Source organism: Microcaecilia unicolor, chromosome 1, assembly GCF_901765095.1.
Source record: "Microcaecilia unicolor chromosome 1, aMicUni1.1, whole genome shotgun sequence".
Lineage (NCBI taxonomy): Eukaryota > Metazoa > Chordata > Amphibia > Gymnophiona > Siphonopidae > Microcaecilia > Microcaecilia unicolor.
Genome location: NC_044031.1, coordinates 180,425,372 through 180,446,189, shown reverse-complemented (window position 1 = coordinate 180,446,189; position 20,818 = coordinate 180,425,372). Strand labels below are relative to the sequence as shown.

At 46.3% G+C, this 20,818-nt stretch overlaps 1 protein-coding gene across 3 annotated transcripts in view; it reads right to left on the bottom strand.

Moving 5' to 3' along the window:
- Positions 1–20,818, bottom strand: part of KAT2B (lysine acetyltransferase 2B) — a 341,159-nt gene that overhangs the window by 54,205 nt on the left and 266,136 nt on the right. For all 3 annotated transcript variants that reach the window (XM_030202748.1, XM_030202756.1, XM_030202763.1), the window contains exon 12: positions 10,455–10,565. In XM_030202748.1, the coding sequence (XP_030058608.1) occupies positions 10,455–10,565 (111 nt within the window). The remainder of the gene's footprint in view (positions 1–10,454; positions 10,566–20,818) is intronic.

Genomic DNA, 20,818 nt, shown 5'->3' with positions numbered 1-20,818 from the left:
TGCTTCTGTAAACAAGCTTGTTCCTAAAACGATATCTCTAAATCATAATATAACATAGTAAACGAGCCACTTAATATGTTGCAGCTTTGCAAATCTCTTCAATGGAGGCTGACTTTAAGTGAGCCACTGACATAGCAATGGCTCTGACATTATGAGCCATGACATGGTCCTCCAGAGTCAGTCCAGCTTAGGCATAAGTGAAGGAAATGCAATCTGCTAGCTAATTGGAGATGGTGCGTTTACCGATGGCGACTCCCCTCAAAAGCAACGGACTGTCTGAAGGGCTTCGTCCGCTCCATGTACAAGGCCAATGCTCTCTTGCAGTCCAAGGTGTACAAGATGATTTCGCCAGGGTGGACATGAGGATGGGGAAAAAATGTTGGCAAGCAATCGACTGGTTCAGATGGAACTCCAACACCACCTTCGGCAGGAACTTAGGGTGTGTGCGGAGATCTACTCTGTTATGATGAAACTTAGTGTAAGATTTATTTATTTATTGCATTTGTATCCCACATTTTCCCACCTATTTGCAGGCTCAATGTGGCTTACAGAGTCCTGTTATGGCTTTGTCATTCCAGGATGTCAGATACAATTAGTGATGTGAAAATATTAAATAAGGGAAAGAAGAGAAGATTTAGGCGGATAGGTATAGAAAGTAGATGTTCATAGCTGAGTAGGCTGGCGAGGTGATTTAGTAAGGTTGTGGGTTTTCTTTGTAGGCTTTGTTGAAGAGATATGTCTTCAGAGATTTACGAAAGTTGGTTAGTTCGTCAATAGTTTTCAAGGTAGTAGGTAATGCATTCCACAACTGCGTGCTCATGTAAGAGAAGGTAGTTGAATGCATCAGCTTGTATTTTAGTCCTTTACAGCTGGGGAAGTGTAGATTCAGAAATTTGTGGGATGATCTTTTGGCATTTCTGTGAGGCAGGTCCACGAGGTTTAGCATATAGGTTGGGGCGTCTGCGTGGATGATTTTGTGAACAATCGTGCAGATCTTGAACGCGATGCGTTCCTTAAGTGGGAGCCAGTGAAGTTTCTCTCTTAGGGGTTTTGCACTTTCATATTTAGTTTTTCCAAATATGAGTCTGGCAGCGGTATTTTGGGCTGTTTGGAGTTTTTTGATATTCTGTTCTTTGCATCCAGCGTACAGTGCATTGCAGTAGTCCAGGTAAGGTTTTACTCTTTTGAGTTTCCACATGGAGTGGAATATCTTTTTCGTCGTATTCTTCACGTGGGCATCGAGTGTGAGGTTACGATCAATGGTAACTCCGAGAATTTTCAGATTTTGTGAGATGGGAAGAGAACAGTATGGTGTGGTTATAGTGGTGAAGTTGTTTGTGTTATGTTGTGAGGTGAGTACAAGACATTGTGTTTTTTCTGCATTAAGTTTTAGCTGGAATGCATCCGCCCAGGAGTGCATGATTTGGAGGCTTTGGTTGATCTCGTTGGTGATCTCAGTTAGATCGTGTTTAAACGGGATATAAATCGCGACATCGTCTGCTTATATGTAAGGGTTGAGGTTTTGATTGGCTAGTAATTTGGCTAAAGGTATCATCATTAGGTTAAAGAGGTTTTGGTGAGAGGGGGGATCCTTGAGGGACTCCACAATCAGGTATTCATGGGGCTGATATGTCCACGTTCGTTGTTACTTGGTATGATCTTGTAGTCAGGAATCCTCTGAACCATTTGAGAACTGTATCCACAAGATAATACATGGAGAATCTCCGAACTATATGATAAATCTGGTCGACCTTCCAGCAAGAAACATGTCTGTATCCTCACGAAAGTACCTCAACCTGCACTACCCCAGCTGTAAAGGTCTCAAGTACAAAACTTATTATGGATCCAATTTCTCCTTCCTGGGCAGCCGTCTATGGAACGCTCTCCCTAGGCCTATCCGAGCAATCCATGACCACCTACCATTCAGAAAAGCACTAAAGACCCATCTATTCAAACAAGCCTACCCAAAAGACCCAGATTAATCTCATGAACCCATCTACCTTACATATACTGAAGAGAAAATGACATTGACCCAGAATCTATCTCCCACCTTACCCTCCTCTATCACCTGTCTCTACCTACCCATCCATTTACTACCCATCCATCCTTCTATTATGTTATACTTAATTTCCTACTTTACATAACAAACTTCTGTGTTACCTATTACTATGTAAGCCGCATTGAGCCTGCTTTTAGTGGGAAAGTGCAGGATACAAGTAATAAATAAATAAATAAATAAATACCTCATATTCCAAAGTATTCTAGTATATGTAGTAGTATTCCATGATTGACCATGTCAAAGGCACTGGACATGTCAAATTGTAGGAGGAGTATGTTGCATTTGCTTGTTTGAATGAGTTCATTGCAAACACTAGAACAGTTTCAGTGCTGTGATTCGACCGAAATCCTGATTGGGACTCGTGCAGAATTGAGTGTTTATCTAGGTGTTCAGTGAGTTGTTTCGTCACTATACCCTCCATGAGTTTGGTTATGAGCGGGATAGATGCTACTGGGCGATAGTTGGTTAGGTCCATTGTGTTTTTCTTAGTATCTTTAGGTAGAGAAGTAAGATGTTTCCTTTATCCGTGGGGAAGAGACCATCCACTACTAAGGCTGACCCAACAAGCTGAAGTAACAGCCATCAAGAAAACGACCTTCCAGGTCAGATGGCAGGAATTCAGTGGTTCAAAAGGAGCTTTCATCAGCTAGGTGAGAACAACGTTGAGATCCCATGATACTTGTGGAGGTCTGACTGGGGGCTTTGACAAGAGCAAATCTCTCATGAAGCAAACAACTAAAGGCTGTCCAGAGATAGGCTTACCTTCTACACGCTGATAAGCACTAATTGCACTGAAGTGAACCCTTAAGGAGTTGGTCTTGAGACCAGACTCTGATAAGTGCAGAAGGTATTCAAGCAGGGTCTGTGTGGGACAAGAAAGGGGATCTAGGGCCTTGCTGTCACACCAGACAGAAAACCTCCTCCATTTAAAAGAATAACACCTCTTCTTGGAATCCTTCCTTGAAGCCAGCACGACCCCGGAGACACCTTCTGAAAGACATAAGGAAGCAAATACTAGGCTCTCAACATCCAGGCCGTGAGAGCCAGAGACTGGAGGTTGGGATGAGAAGCGACCCCTCATCCAATCTCCACGGTTCCTCGGAGGACAACTCCAGAAGAAGAGGGAACCAAAGAGGGCGCAATCAGGATCATGGTTATGAAGTCTTGCTTGAGTTTCAGCAAAGTCTTCCCCACCAGAGGTATGGGAAGATACGAATACAGAAGGCCTGTTCCCCAATGTAGGAGAAAGGCATCTGACGCCTGTCTGCCGTGGGCCTGAAGTCTGGAACAGAACTGAGGGACCTTGTGGTTTAGTTGAGTGGCAAAGAGACCCACCGAAGGGGTGCCCCACGCTTGGAAGATCTTGTGGGCTACGTCTATATTCAGCGACCACTCATGAAGTTGAACTAGACTGCTCAGCCTGTCGGCCAGACAGTTGTTTACACATGCCAGATAAGTGGCTTGGAGAAACATGCCGTAACGACGCACCCAAAGTCACATCTGGATGGCTTCCCGACACAGAGGGCGAAATCCGGTGCCCCCCTGCTTGTTGGTGTAGTACATTGCAACCTGATTGTCTGTTTGAATTAACGTAATTTGGTTGGATAGCTGATCTCTGAAAGCCTTTAGAGTGTTCCAGATCACTCGGAGCTCCAGGAGGTTGATCTGATGTTTCCTGGGGGGACCAGGCTCCCTGAGTGTGAAACCCATCTACATGAGCCCCCCACCCCAGGAGAGATACATCTGTCGTCAGCACTTTCTGCAGCTCAGGAATTTGGAATGGACGTCCCATGGTCAAATTGAAGAGAATGTGCAAAGTCGGTGGACACATGGATGACATCTTCTAGATTCCCCATGGCCTGATACCACTGAGAAGCTAGGGTCCATTGAGCAGATCTCACATGCAGATGTGCCATGGGTGTAACATGATCTGTGGAGGCCATGTGCCACAAGAGTCTCAACATCTGCTGAGCTGTGACTTGCTGAGATGCTCAAACCTTGGACACTAGGGACAGAAGATTGTCTGCCCGCGCCTCAGGAAGATAGACTCGAACTATTCTTGTGTCGAGCAATGCTCCAATGAACTCCAATTTCTGAACCAGAGTGAGATGGGACTTGGGGTAATTTATTATGAACCCTAGTAGTTCCAGCATCTGAATAGTCTTCCGCATGGACTCCCGATCACCGGTCTCCGAGGTGCTCTTCACCAGCCAATCGTTGAGATAAGGGAACACATGCACTCCCAGCCTGCGTAGCGACGCTGCAACTACTGCTAGGCATTTTGTGAACACTCTGGGAGCTGACGCTAGGCCAAAGGGGAGCATGCGGTACTGGAAGTGCTGCATTCCCAGCCGAAATTGAAGATACTTACTGTGAGCTGGAAGCATTGGAATATCAGTGTAAACATCCTTTAAGTAAAGAGAGCATAGCCAATCGTTTTCCTGAATCATAGGAAGAAGGGTGCCCAGGGAAACCTTCCTGAACTTTTCTCGGACCAGGAATTTGTTCAGGGACCTTAGGTCTAGGATGCGGCGCATCCGTTTTCTTCTGCACAAGGAAGTACCTGGAATAGAATCCCAGCCCTTATTCCCCTGGTGGAACGGGATTGACCACATGACCCTTCAGAATGGCGGAGAGTTCCTCTGCAAGTACCTGCCTGTGCAGAGAGCTGAACGAATGAGCTCTTGGTGGGCAATTTGGAGGTTTGGATTCCAGACTGAGGGTGTATCCTAACTGGACTATTTGAAGAACCCACCAGTCAGAGGTTTTGAGAGGCCACCTTTGGTGAAAAAACATTAACCTCCCCCCAACTGGCAAGTCGTCCGGCACGGACACTTTTATGTTTATTGATGGTGTTAAAAAATGTACAACATATATAACATTCAACATATTCAGTGTACAGCCTGATGTCACCTTACTAACAAGCCAAACTAAAAGATCTATCGATTTCACCATCAATATTTTCCTCCCTCCCTACCTCCCATTTCAACAATTTTTTAATTTATAACTTCCCATATTAACCCACCCATCGTTGTTATATAATCAAATATTTTATACCGTAACACCTTTCCCCCCCTACCCCCTCCCACAGCCCTTCCCACCTACCCCTATTACATTCAACATATTAATTTGGTACCACATAACAACCCACCCCCCGTCTCCAGAGACCAAGCCTCTACCCCCATCCCTCCCTCCTCCTCTTCCAAAAGCTGCCAATACCTAGGCCTTCTATCTCCTAATGTGGGCTTTATCTGTCATTAACAAGTCGTAGATTATTAAGAATGAGGCTACGCCCCCTGGGACTCAACAAACTGCCAGATAGGTTTTGTACCTCTTAGTTGTGTACGGGCACTTTTATTGCAGCTATGCTCTCCTGGTGCTAGTCAAAAGCCCATCCCTTGCTTTTGCTGGGGAGCAGTTGGGGCCTTGGGCAAACGCTGTTGACAGGAACAAGCGCGCTGGGGCTGAGCCCGAGTAGGCTGGCAAGATGCCGGAGTGTACCTACTCCTAGAATAGGAACAGGGAGCACTCCGTGACCCACCAAAATACCTCCTAGTTGAGGAGGTGGAAGCAGAAGGAAAGCGGTGGGAGAGAGAAGTCATAGCATCAGTATGCTTCTTGATCTGGTCAACTAAATCTTCCACCTTCTCTCCGAAAAGATTATCCCCCCAGCAAGGAACATCCACAATCATCTGCTGGACCAAATGATCCAGGTCAGAAACACGCAGCCATAAGAGTCTGCGCATTGCTATACCTTGACCAGAGATCCTGGATGCTACATCAAAGATGTTGTATGCACCCCTGGCCAAGAATTTACAACACGCCTTCTGCTGCTTGACCAGCTGGCGAAAAGGTTCGGCCTGCTCTGGAAGGAGGGCATCGACCAAAGTAGACAGCTGTCACACCGAGTTCCGCAAGTGGATGCTCGTGAAGAGTTGGTATGACTGTATACGAGTAACACGAATGGTGGCCTCATACATTTTCCTCCCAAAAGAATCCAAGGTCCTAGCTTCTCTGCCTGGAGGCGCCGAAGCATAGTCCCTAGAACTCTTGGCTCTTTTGAGGGTGGAGTCCACCACAATGGAGTTGTGGGGTAACTGAGACCTCATCAACCCAGGCTCCCCGTGGATCCGATACTGAGAATCTATCTTCTTCGGGACTATGGGGACAGAGGGGACGCCCAGTTTCGCATAAGGACTTCCTTGATTACCCTACGCAAAGGAGCTGTTACTGCCTCTCTAGGTGGAGAGGTGAAATCCAAGACCTCAAGCATCTCAGCCCTGGGCTCATCCTCCACGTCTACGGGGAATGGAATGGCCTAAGCAATTTCCCCGCACAAAAGATGAGAAGGAGAGGCTCTTAGGAGGAGACAGTCTCTTTTCAGGTGGAGGGGGAACGTTCAGAGAGAATCCCAAAGAACTCATCTGAGGAGAAGTGCCTGGGATCTTTCTCTGACTCCCATGAGCGTTCTTCCTCGGTGTCAGAAAGCACTTCCCTCAGTGACTTCTGAGACCGAACCCGCCTTGACACCGAAGACCCATGGTCTCGATGGCGATGTTGAGGGGCCGACTCCCGCATAGAATGCGGCAAGGCTTCCCCCACTGACGTCAAAGGGGAGCCGACCTAGGTGGCAGCCGATACCGTAGCCACAAGCGATGCTGAACTCGGAGACTGCACCGCGGGTGGAAGGCCAGACACAGCTGCAGCAGACCGAAAGGTAGGCACAAGCACCCCCGACACAGATGCAGTGTTGGCGCAGTAGTCCTTCCAGAAGCTCTGGAAGCAAGGCCTGGATCCGCTCGTTGAGAGCCTCTATCGGGAAAGTCTGTGGGGCCGGTGGAGCAGTCTGTGGCAGAGTTGCCTAGGGCTCGGGAGCAGGAACTGGACTGCTGAGAGACCGACGTGTCGGCACATCTTGTATGGAGGGGGAACGGTCCTCCCGGAGTCGACACTTCTCGGGTGTTGATGCCCTTGGCGCCCAGGAGCTCCCAGCACCGTGTGTCGAGGGAGAACGGTGGAAGTGCTTCTTAGCCTTTGCATGATGCACCTCACCGAGGCTCCTCAGTGCCGACGAGGACGACGTCGAATCTCCACGTCTCCTTGGGGTTGGGTCCGATGGACAGTCCCGAGGGGCCTGCATAGCAGGAGGTCTCGAGGCAGGTGGAGACCCACTCAATGCCTCGCTGTTCCCAGTGTGTCTTGGTCTCTCAGCAGCCATGCCTACCTCCACTCCTGACATCGAAGCTTCCCTCGATGACGACGTTGACTTTGATGCCAAAGGACTGGATCAAGCACCAAAAAGTTTCTCTTGCTGGGCTTCTCGAGCCAGTTGAGTCCTTTTCTTTATACGAAGACAAAGGGTACAATGAGCTGAGCTATGGTTGGGCCCAAGGCACTGTATACACCACTAAGAAAATAAAAGGAAGTTAAAAAATGTTTTTTTAAAACAAAGCAATAAAAGGAAAATAAAGGTGAAACGCCAAAAAAATGAAGACACTGAAGGCTTTCCTGGGCGAAAAAGCAGAGCTAGATAAGTAATAACTGCCACTCCTCATGCAGAAAAATAACTGAGGAGCATGGCAAGGTACTCTGTGCAAGCGTAGTCGGACGCGTGTCACGCTCAGAAGGCTCTAGCAAAGATTTTTGCTATTTGGATCGCCGACCCACTTGTGAGGATTATTCAGCCTGCTTGTCCTCAGAGAATTCCTAGCATCCTGTTTGCTTTTTTGGCCGCCCCCGCCACACACTGAGCAGAAGATTTCAGCATACTATCTACAACAATCCCTAGATCTTTTTTTTTGGTTGCTGACCCCGAAAGGTGGACCCTAGCATTAGGTAACTATGATTTGGATTATTCTTTCCAATGTGCATCACCTTGCATTTGTCCACATTAAATTTCATCTGTCATTTGGATGCCCTGTGTCTTCCAATTTCCTAAGGTCTTCCTGCAATATTTCACAGTACGTACGTGCTTTAACAACCTTGAATAGTTTTGTGTCATCTGCAAATGTAATCATCTCACTTGTTCCGATTTCCGTATCATTTATAAATATGTTAAATAGTACCGGTCCCAGTACTGATCCCTGCGGCACTCCACTGTTCACCCTCCACCATTGAGAGAAATGATCATTTAACCTAGACATTACCTCCTACTCATGGCTCTTTAATTTTCTCAGGAGTCTCTCATGAGGAACTTCATCAAAAGCTTTCTGAAAATCTAGATACACTACATCAACCGGCTCACCTTTATCCTCATGTTTATTCACGCTTTCAAAGAAATGAAGCAAATTGGTGAGGCAAGACTTCCTTTGGCTGAACCCATGCTGACTCTGTCCCATTAAACCATATTTGACTATGTGTTCCATAATTTCATTCTTTATAATAGTTTCCACTATTTTTTCTGGCATTGATGTCTGGCTTACCGGTCTGTAATTTCCCGATCAGCCCTGGAACTCTTTTTAAAAATCTGCGTCACACTGGCCATCCTCCAAACTTCAGGTACTACAGATGGTTTTAACGACAGGTTACATATTTCTAACAACAGATCAGCAATGTCATGCTTGAGTTCTTTGAGTACCCTTGGATGTATGCCATCCAGTCCAGGTGATTTACAGTACTACAACAGTGGGGGGAGAAGAAACACTGAAAAGGAAGGGAAGGGAAAGGAGAGGAACCTGGAAAGGAAGATGGAAGAAGAGAACAGCACAGAGGATGGATGGAAGACAGAAGAATAGAACTATGGACAGAAGTCCACAAAAGTGACAGGAGAGGGTGGTGATCCTGGTCACATAGACTGAAGGGTAAGGAGGAAAAAAATGGTTATGGAAAATGAGAAAGAGAATGAGAAGACTAAGGAATAAGGAATGAACAGAAAAAAGGAGCGAAAAATTGCAGAGGGGAGAGAGTGAGGTTAGGAAAGGTGCAGGAGATGGAGAAAGGGAAACAGAAGTAGGGAATGAGTTATGGGGAAAAGGGGAGAGGTGAAAATAGAGGAAGAGAAAAAAAGAAGGATAGTGGTTAGGGACAGGCAACAGATAAGGATGAAGATATATTTGTGAGGGGAGAACTACAAACCAAAGAAAGGGCACAAGAATATGGAATGAAATTAAATGACAGATAAAGACAACCAGACAGAATTCAGATGGGCCTGAAAAAGTTGTTAGGTATAAAAAGTTAGGAAAATTTCATAGTTCAAATTTATTTAATATGCTGCAAATAAAAAAGTTATGTATGCGGTGCACAAATCAAATATAGTTGAGTTGAAAAGGGGAGAGGGAAACAAAGGGATGCTTAGGTTACAATGGGGACAATTATATCATTAAAGTAATAGAGAGTACTATGGTTTATTTACTATACAATACAAAAGGAGGGGCGGTATAGTGAAAAGGATGGACCGGACAGTGGATGGGGGAAATCTTGCTGCAATGAGACAATGAAGGGCAAGTTGCCCATCATCTAGTGCAAATCTCACTGCTATACATGTAGGGAGCCATTCCATAATTTGGTGCCAAGATGTAGGTGCCGCAATGGGACATGTTGAATGCCAATTTTATAATGGCACTTAGGTACCACAAATTAGGTGCACCCATGTACAACAGGTCAATGGCTGGTGTAAGTTGATGCGTCTAAGTGCACCATGCAATGCACACAACTGATAGTATTCTATGTTGTACCATCACTTGGTGACAAGCCCAATGGCCCACCCATATGTACCCCTATCACAGTTACATACTAAGCCTCAGATTCTACACACCTACATGTGCAACTTTCTTTAAATCAATCACCTTACTTTCTAACTTTTCCTACTTTCTTACCCTTCTATATGTTACATCTTTGCTTTACCCTTCGCTATCACCTATAATGTCCTATTACGTATTGTATTGACATTGTAAATAGTATATCATGCTATACTTTGTATTGTTTTTGAATATTTTTACTGCAGTAATTGTCTGTCTATTGCTCATGTTTGATCTATTCTTACTATACACCGCCTTGAGTGAATTCCTTCAAAAAGGCGGTAAATAAATCCTAATAAATAAAATAAATACACACATTTCATTCAGAGAATGCTGACCCCGAGTGCCCGACGGCACACCTTCAGTTGTCATAACAGCCCTATATCGGGTTTATTGTATTCAGCATCTGTTTATTTCAATGACGCCTGATGCAGGTGCTGCACAACACAGACCGTGCTGGGTCCATGAATTAAAGATTTGCTCTGATTTTGAAGGCTCTTGGTGCTTTTTGTTTGTTTTGTGCTTTGAACCTCTCTGTGTTTCTGGGTCTACATAAAATAAAATCCACTGTTATTGTTTTTATTTATTTATTAATTAGGATTTATTAGCTATCTTTATGAAGAGATTCACTCAAGGTGATATACAACAAGTAGACTTACCTGTTTCTTGAAATAACCAATTGCATATTCATCTGCATAGGTGAGGAAATTTAGAACGGTATGTTTGATGTGGTATTCCTTCAGGTGATTCATGAGGTGAGTTCCATATCCCTGCACAGAAAAGGTTCAGAGACTGTATCAAGGAGCAGAAGTTCATTCATTCAAAATGGCAAACACCTAAAACCTATTTTTTGTCACATCCTGACATGATGATCATGTTGACAGTTTTTTGGGGAAGGATTTATACTTAAGCAATTCAGTGCACTAAGGGGCATGTTTACTAAGATGCTCTAAGCCAAAGGTGGGCAAGCTTCGGCCCACCACTGAATTTTATGTGGCCTGGAAGACCATGGGAAAGCATACACAGAAAATGGCCCGCATAAATGCCATTAACCAGTGGTTTGTTGTCAATGGGACTGTTGAAGGATACAACAGCGAGACATGAGTTGCTTGACAGTGTTAGCAACTGTTTGGAAAGACAGAAGTATACGGTAACAGACCATTCTGGCAATAATTTATGTTCATTCAATCATCACATTGAGTTATGCAGGTAGTGAATTATATGGTGCATTTGACAATCTTCTGTGTGCAGCCTGCTAGGGATAGCACAGACACACATGCAGTCCTCTGTATATACAGGTTGCCCACACCTGCTCTAAGTAGTTAACACAGGTTTTAGCATACACTAACAGTTAGCACTAGCCTGTGCTAACATCTAGCGTGTGTTAAAGCAGCTAGTGTGTTAACTACTTCGTACAAGATGGAATGGGGTATGGGCAAAGATTAGGCATGGACACCATTGTGGTCAGCATGTGCTAACTGGCAAATGTGCAGTTAAGGCATGTTCATCAAACAACATGAATAGGTGGCATTAGGTGCATCTAGGCTCACAGTGCTTGAAAAGTAACTTTTCTGTGTGGAAGCTGCAGGGGAAATGCTGGACACCCCCCCAACAGTTACCGCAGAGCCTTTGCACTTTTAGTGAGTTACTTTTGTCTGTTAACCCATGTTAAGTGTAAACACCTAACACTTTTTACTGAACATGTACCTAAAGTAACAGAGAACTTTATATCTAAGTACACTACTCATAATTTTCAGGGCTTTTAAATTCTTTATTCCCACATTCCTTGGCACTTATTTATATTCCTTGCAGATATAACAAAGACACTTACCAGTAGCTGGTGTTCTCAGAGGACAGCAGGCCAATTATTCTTACATCTGGGTGACGTCATTTGATGGAACCCGGTACAGATGCTGACTAGTGAGCACAGCAGAAAATTCTAGCAGCGTCCCACCACACATGCACTGGTGCCTTTCTAACTGACGTGCAAGCACAGATTCTCCTGTCAGGTGACAAAGCAAAAGGCCTATAAAAAAATTCAACTCCTAGGGGAGGTGGGAGGGTATGTGAGAACAATCGGACTGCAGTCCTCAGAGAACACCAGGCTACAGGTTAGTATCTTTGCTTTCTCTGAGGACAAGCAGGCCTTCTTATTCTCACATCAGGGAATCCCTAGCTACCAGGCTCACCAAAAACAAGAAAGCTTGGACAAATGAGTCTCGAAACACTGAGACTAAATTTTCATTCAAACTTAAACTATATACTTGCTAGCCATGTAGGTGCAGCCTGGAACAGAATAAAACAGGGCCTAGGAGGGTGTAGTTGTATTCTAGACACTGAACAAATTCTGCAGAACTGCCTGTCCAAACCGACTATTGTGTCGGGTGTCCTGAAGACCACATTGCAGCCTGCAAATCTCCTCTCTGGAGGCTGATCTCAAGTGAGCTATCAATGCAGCCATAGCTCTAACATTGACCCTCAAAGACTCAGCCCAGCCTGGGCATAAGCAAAGGAGATGCAATCTGGTATCCAATTTGAAAGTATACGTTTGCCCATGGCCACCCCCAATGTGTTGGGGTCAAAAGAAATGAAAAGCTGGGCGAACTGTCTATGGGCTTGAGTCCGCTCCAGATAGAAGACTAAGGCTCGCTTGCAGTCTAAAACATGCACTACACTTTTGCCAGGATGGGCGTGAGGTTTTACGAAAAATGTTGGCAGAACAATTGACTGGTTCAGATAGAACTCTGAAACTATCTTAGGAAGGAACTTAGGGTGCATGCGGAGGACTACTCTGTTGTGATGAAATTTAATATACGATGGATGAGCTACCAGGGCCTGGAGCTCACCAACTCTGCGAGCTGAAGTGACCACCACCAGAAACCCAACTTTCCAGGTCAAAAACTTCAGATGACAGGAATCCAGAGGCTCATAAGGAACTTTCCTCAGTTAGGTGAAGACTATGTTGAGATCCCATGACACAGTGGGAGGTTTGGTAGGTGGCTTTGTCAGCAACAAACCTCTCATGAAGCGAATGACTAAAGGATGTACAGAGAAGAACTCGCCTCCTATACGGTATTGGTAAGCGCCAATTGCACTGAGATGAACCCTCACACCAGGCGGCAAACCTCTTCCACTTAAGAGGACACTTCTTACTGGAATCTTTTCTGGAAGCCAGAAAGATACAGGAGACACCCTCAGGCACTCCCAGGGGTTAGAATTCTACGCTCTCAAAATCTAAGCTGCGAGGTATAGGGATTGGAGATTGGGAAGCAGAAGGGAATCCTCGTTCTGTGTGATGAGGGTTGGAAAACAGTTCAATCGCCACAGATCTTTGGAGGACAACTGCAGAAGAAGAGGAAACCCGATCTGCAGCGGCCACTAAGGCGCGATCAGAATCATGGTGCCCCGGTCTTGTCTGAGTTTCAGCAAAGTCTTCTCTATGAGAGGTATGGAAGGATATGCATACAGAAGACCCTCCCTCCCAATGTAGGAGGAAGGCATCTGATGCTAGTCTGCCATGTGACCCAAGACTGGAGCAGAACTGACTTTGTTGTTGAGATGAATAGTGAAAAGATCCACCGAGGGGGTGCCCCACTCTCGGAAGATCTTCCGGGTTACACCCATGTTTAGAGATCACTCATGCGGGTGCAATATCCTGCTCAATCTGTCTGCTAGGCAGTTGTTCTTGCCAGGTAGGTAAGTGGCACGGGTCCATCCCGTGAAGTAGAGTCCGCCGCCACATGCCCACCACTTTCTGACACAAGGAGTAGGATCCCATACCCCCTGCTTGTTGATGTAGGATATCGCAACTTGGTTGTCTCTTTGAATGAGAACAATTTGGTTCTGGAGTCGATCTCTGAAAGCCTTTAGAGCATTCCAAACAGCCCTGAGCTCAAGGAGACTGATGAGAAACTGAACCTCCTGAGTGGACCACCAGCCCTGAGCTATTGCCCAAATTGCCCTAATTATTGATGGCCCTACCTGAGACCCCCAACCCAGGTTGGATGCACCCATTGTCAACACCTTCCAAGGTGGTGGAATTTGGAATGGAAGTCCCAGAGTTAAATTGGACCGAATTGTCCATCTGAGAAGGGTATGGGCCAGTTCTGGTGGTATGTGAATGACATCCATTAGGTTCCTTGTCACCTAAGACCACTAGGAAGCTGAGGTCCACTGGGACACTCTCAAGTGACATGCACAGTGGAGGCCTTGAGGTCCATCACTCTCAACATTTGCCAAGCTGAAACTTGCTAGCTGATGTGATCCTACGAGGCAAGCATTACTAAGGTATCCACTCTTGCTTGAGGAAGGAAGACCTGAGCTCACACTGTATCTAGCAGGGCTATTATGTACTCCAATTGACAAACTGGGTGTAGGTGAACTTGGCATAATTGATCACAAATGCTAGTAGCTCCAACTCCTTCCTGAGATGTGCTCTTGATCAGCCAATCGTCCAGGTAAGGAAATAAATACACTCACAGTCTGAGTCTACTGCCAGACACTTGGTGAAAACTCTGGGTGCAGACACCAGGCCAAAAGGACGAACAAGATACTGGTAGTGGCATTTCCTCACTCGAAATCTGAGATACTTCCTGTAACTTGGAAGTATCGAAATGTGGGTATAGGCATCTTTCAAGTCCAGACAGCATAGCCAGTCATTTTCCTGAATTAGAGGAAAAAGAGTGCCCAGGGAAAGCATCCTGAGCTTTTTTTTTTTTGGTCACAAGGAAGTACCTGGAATAGAATCCCGTCCCTTCTTCCCCTGGTGGTACGGGTTCAACTGCTCAGGCATGCAGAAGGGTAGATATTTCCTCTTCAAGTTCCTGCTTGTGCTGAGAGTTGATGAAAGTCAGTCTTGGTGGGCAATTTGGAGGTCTCTGACACTAATTCAGTGCGTACCTGATAAGGACTATTTGAAGAACTCACCTGTCAGAGGTTACAAAGGGCCAGCTGTATTGGTAAAAAAAATGAGCCTCCCTCCCCCTAAACGGAAGGCTATCTGGAACAGATACTTTTTGTGTGGCTATGCTCTGCTGGAGCCAGTCAAAAGCCCATGCCCTGCATTGACTGGGGAGCCGACTGGGACTTCTAAGGATGAGGCTGGTGACGCCTGGGATACTGGCCGAGTCGCCTGAGTGTATTCGAGCAGGAGGTCATTTGAGAGTAGTAGGCATACCACCTAGACCCAGTCGAAAATCTTCTTGCTGAAGAAAATACAGAGTATGTCGAAAGAGAGTGTGGATCGTATTCGTAAGTTTCTTAATGAGGTCAGCGACCTCATTCACTTTCTCTCCAAACAAGTTGTCCCCTCTGCACAGCATGTCCGACAACCTCTCTTGAACTGCTGGTTCCAGGTCAGAGACATGCAGCTATAAGAGTCTGTGCATCCCCATACCCATTCCAGAAGTCTAGATGTAACATCAGTATCATAGACACCCCTAGCCAGATAATGTCTACATCTGCTTGTTGGCCAGCTGGTGAAGCTCTGCGGCTTGCTCCAAAGGAATAGAGTCTGCCAGAGTCAGTGTACTGTTCACCAGAGACTCCAAGTAAAGGCTTGTGTAGAGCTGGTAGGACTGGATGCAGTCAACGAGCATTGAGGCCTGAAAAGTCTTCCTCCCAAACTAATCCAACGTTGTGGCCTCTCATCCCAGGAGCGCCGAGGCATGAGACTGAGAACTTTTGGCCTGTCTGAGTGGATTCGACTACCATGGAGTTGTGTGGCAGCTGTGCCTTCTCAAATCTGGGAGCCTTCTGAATACGATACTGCATATCTACCTTTTTGGGTGCAACCTGCACTGTAAGGGGAGATTCCCAGTTCTTCATCAGTGTGTCCAGAAGGATAGGGTGCAACAGTACAGTGACCCCTTCCTTAGGAGGAGACATAGCCCAGGACAGACAACATTTCTATCTCCAACTTAAATGGGATGGCCACAGCCATCTTCCTCATAAAACTGGTGAAAGAGAGCACCTCAGGTGGAGATTTTCATCTCTCTTGAGAAGGAGAGGGATCAGATGGAATTTCATACAACTCCTCCTCTGAGAAGTAATGTGGATCCTCATCTGACTCCCATCAGCGGACCCAATCTGACTCTTCACCATACTCAAGGGTAGGTGAATGAGTCTGTATTGACCTCGGCCTGGTGCAACGATGTCCATGCTCTGAGGAACTTCAAGGTGCAGTCCTACCCACACACTCCGGGGAAGCTTCCTCCCCCAATGCAGAGCCTGACTGACATCCGCACTCTATGAGGCGCCAGCATCAAAGATCTGGGCACCGGCACCAATGGAACCAAAGTGGGAGTCCCCTGAAGCAACTGTACCAGCTCCTTTCACAGCATGCTGTGGAACCGCTCATCACAGGTGGGCATCAGCAAAGGCATGGGAGCCAGGGCAGATACAGTCTGAGAAGACATCGGTGCCGAACCGGTGGCAGGGTCTGGGCCACTTGATGACTTGTGCACCAACACATCATCTAAGGAGGGGGAGCACTCCTCACGGCGCTTCTCGAGTACCAGAGGATCTGATGTATCAGTGCTCCCGGCACCATGTGTTGAGGAAGACTGATGCTTATGCTTCTTGGGCTTCCCCTGATGATTAGTGTCTCAATGCCGATGAGGATGACACCAAATCCGTACATGTCCTTGGTGATGGGTCCAATGCTGACCGGTCCCAGTGGATGCCGAAGTTGGAGCAGCCATAGAAATCGATGATCATCCAGCGTTCGAGGAGCCAAAAAGATGATCCATGTGAGCCAGTCGCACCAACCGAGTTCTCACTTTTTGAATCTACTGGGAGTCTTCTTTAAACTCCTCAATGTTAAACAGATAAAAAAGGGTCAGTGTTCAAATTGATGACGGGGCTGTGGCCTAACCGCATAGTCACACTGAAAAATAAAGAAAATGAACAACCAAAAAATCTAACAAAATACAAGGGAAAAATAGAAACAGAAGAAAAAATTCTCGAAAAAGAAAACAAAAAACCCGCATGGGAAGGCACAAACGAGTCTTGTGGTAAAAACGCAGCATGAGGGAGAGAACACAAATGCGTCCTCTCAGCTCCGTGGAAAAACAAAGACTAGAGGACCTGCGTGTTGGGCAGGAAGGCACCAGTGCATACGCAGTGGGACGCTGCTAGAATTTTGTACTGCACTTGCCAGTCAGTGTCCGCACCGGGCTCCATCAGATGACGTCATCCAGATGTGAGAATAAGAAGGCCTGCTTGTCCTCAGAGAAATATATTTATTTATATTTCTATTATCAAGGGTCAGAATCATAAAAGCTTTTTCTGCATTTTGCTTCTATAGAAAAGGACTCTAATGAATCAGATCAAGCCTCAAAATTTAAAAAAAAAAAAAAAAAAAGAAGAAAAAATTGATTTAATGGTCTACTACTTAGATTATCAAATTGATTTATTGACAACTACTTTTCTGCAAGGCTCAAGGCAGTGAACAATACATAAAACAAGTTACAACCAACAAAATCATCAAATAAAACAAAAAAAAAAAAACCTCAATCATAAACCTAAGCAATGCCATGTGTAAATAATCAGATGCAACTATACAACAACATAACTTGACAGAATCAGTAACAACACTATGAGGTCAGTATCCAGTAACAGCTGCTGTTTAACTTTAAACAAAACAACTTATACATTAAGGACCTGATTTTATAACAGGAAGCCTTTGTAAGAAGGACAAAAATGCACCTATTATAAAGACAGTATAGGCGGATCATGTGACGCCATGGCGGAGAGCAGACGCACCTGAAGAGCTCTCCGACCCCGATACTCCTCTCCCGTTGAGCGACATAACCACGGACACAGAGTGCGCGCTATAATACACCGGAACATAGATAAAACTCCAGCAAGTGAATATCAAGCAGCATACGCCGGGGATGGCCGCGAAAACAGCTCAAAAAGAGAAGTTGCGGCAAAAACAACCAGACCCCAAAATGGCGTCCTCGCCGGAAAAATCCAGCACGGCAGTTTCTTCGGCGTGGGTGGCGGAGATAACGGCGGAGATGTCCGCCGTTATGGAGGAACTTCTAGACCGCAGACTAGCCCCCATTGACTCCAAATTGGAGAAGCTGCACTCGCAAATGGAAGACTTGGCGAGAGAATGTGTAGCCTGTCAAATGCGAACGAGCATGGTGGAAGATAAATTACAGGAGGTGGAGGCCGAACAAAAAACGTCCAGAGGACGTGTTGAAGCGCTAGAACAAAAAATAGAAGAACTAGAGAATCGTTCTAGACGCAACAACTTACGCCTGGTGGGACTTCCGGAGGCCATGGGTGGCAGGGACATAATTATGGAACTGGAACGTTGGCTTACCGCAAGAGTGGCCTTCCCTGCGCACATGGGCCCCGTGAGAGTGGAGAGAGCCCACCGACTGGGGCCTCGAATAGAGAATACCAATAAACCCAGAGTACTTATAATGCGGGTTTTGAATTTCCAACACAAACAACATATTTTGCAAGCCTCCAGGAAAGACAATGTGCTGATGTATGAACAGAAAAGAATACTATGTTTTCAAGATTATTCGGCGGGGGTGGCGGGGAGACGCCGCGCTTTCGCCCCAGTGTGTACAGCATTGTTTAATCAGAAGATTAGATTCAACTTGATGTACCCAGCGCAGCTGAAAATCGTGTACAAAGGATCAACGCATGTATTTGACGCAGTGGAGGCGAAAAAATTTGTGAACCAGATCGGGGCAGAAGACGGGGAAAGCACTAGGAGAGACACCCCGGCATGAACCAGAGGAGAGGACGGAGTGCAACGCTATCTCTTAACTAGAGAAAGGTCTTATGGACAACAGCCACAAGCGTGCAAGGTTTGATTAGACAACAGATCAACTCAGCAGTAGATGTTAATGTTAATGACTGTTAAATAGAGAGAGATCTCATGGACATCAACCACAGTTTTGACAGGTTTGACCAGATAACAGTCCGTTTGAACAGTTGAGGTTAATGTTTGATAAAGTTGTACAAGATATAAGGATTTTTGACTAATTGGAGGGGTTCACACCTGCATAGTTTGCACCACGGGGACAGACCCCAGGAATATAATGACAAACCTAGAGATTTAAGACAGATAGGAGATATAATACTTAGAACTGGAGGTGGAATATGAAATTGGTATTGATTGAGGCCTGCCCGTACCAAAGCCATATGAGGGGAGACACAATTTGAGAAGTATAAGGAACCTGTACCAGGGGTTTATAATGTTTGTTGCGGGTTGATTACTAAGGGGGCATAAACAAATGGGAAGGGCCTTAAAAGTCCAGAGTATATAACGGATGAGACTATGAAAGGGAGGGAGGTCGGGAGGCGATAAATGTGATCGGTTCCTATATTTGGAAACATGGAACAAGGGGGGAGGGGACAGAAGAACGGGGTGGGGGGATGGGTAGGGGAAGGAGTAGAGATTTGGGTGGGAGGGATACAAGGGAACAAAGCTAACCAATACGTTAGGGGAAGAGGAAGAACACTGGAACAAAGACAAGGCAAAGGTCGAGAGTGGAAATGGGGGGGGCATAGGCTGGGGTGCCCTCCTGACAAAACAACAGGAAAAGAGAGTTACACTGCAGGACATAGTAGGCCCGATAGACTATGGTTAGGCTTGTTACTTGGAACGTGGGGGGTATACACTCACCCATAAAGAGAACAAAAATCTTGCAACAGCTACAGAGAAATAATATAGATATTGCCTTGCTGCAAGAAAGGGTATGATACATACCTGTAGCAGTTGTTCTCCGAGGACAGCAGGCTGATTGTTCTCACGACTGGGTTGACGTCCGCGGCAGCCCCCACCAACCGGAAAAAGCTTCGCGGGACGGTCGGCACGCAGGGCACGCCCACCGCGCATGCGCGGCCGTCTTCCCGCCCGTGCGCGACCGCTCCCGCCAGTTGAATGACAAGCAATAAAGTATAAAACACAACTCCAAAGGGGAGGAGGGAGGGTAGGTGAGAACAATCAGCCTGCTGTCCTCGGAGAACAACTGCTACAGGTATGTATCATACCCTTTCTCCGAGGACAAGCAGGCTGCTTGTTCTCACGACTGGGGTATCCCTAGCTCTCAGGCTCACTCAAAACAAGAACCCAGGTCAATGGAACCTCGCAACGGCGAGGAAACAACAGAAATTGACCTACGAAGAACAACTAACTGAGAGTGCAGCCTGACCAGAATAAATTCGGGTCCTGGAGGGTGGAGTTGGATTACACCCCAAACAGATTCTGCAGCACCGACTGCCCGAACCGACTATCGCGTCGGGTATCCTGCTGGAGGCAGTAATGAGATGTGAATGTGTGGACAGATGACCACGTCGCAGCCTTGCAGATCTCTTCAATAGTGGCTGACTTCAAGTGGGCCACCGACGCTGCCATGGCTCTGACACTATGAGCCGTGACATGACCCTCAAGAGTCAGCCCAGCCTGGGCGTAAGTGAAGGAAATGCAATCTGCTAGCCAATTAGAGATGGTGCGTTTCCCGACAGCGACCCCTAGCCTGTTAGGGTCGAAAGAAATAAACAATTGGGCGGACTGTCTGTTGGGCTGTGTCCGCTCCAAGTAGAAGGCCAATGCTCTCTTGCAGTCCAATGTGTGCAACTGACGTTCAGCAGGGCGGGTATGCGGCCTGGGGAAGAATGTTGGCAAGACAATTGACTGGTTAAGATGGAACTCCGACACCACCTTCGGCAGGAACTTTGGGTGAGTGCGGAGCACTACTCTGTTGTGATGAAATTTAGTATATGGAGCATGAGCTACTAGGGCTTGAAGCTCACTGACCCTACGAGCTGAAGTAACTGCCACCAAGAAAATGACCTTCCAGGTCAAGTACTTCAGATGGCAGGTATTCAGTGGCTCAAAAGGAGGTTTCATCAGCTGGGTGAGGACGACGTTGAGATCCCATGACACAGTAGGAGGCTTGATAGGGGGCTTTGACAAAAGCAAGCCTCTCATGAATCGAACGACTAAAGGCTCTCCAGAGATGGCTTTACCTTCCACACGATAATGGTAAGCACT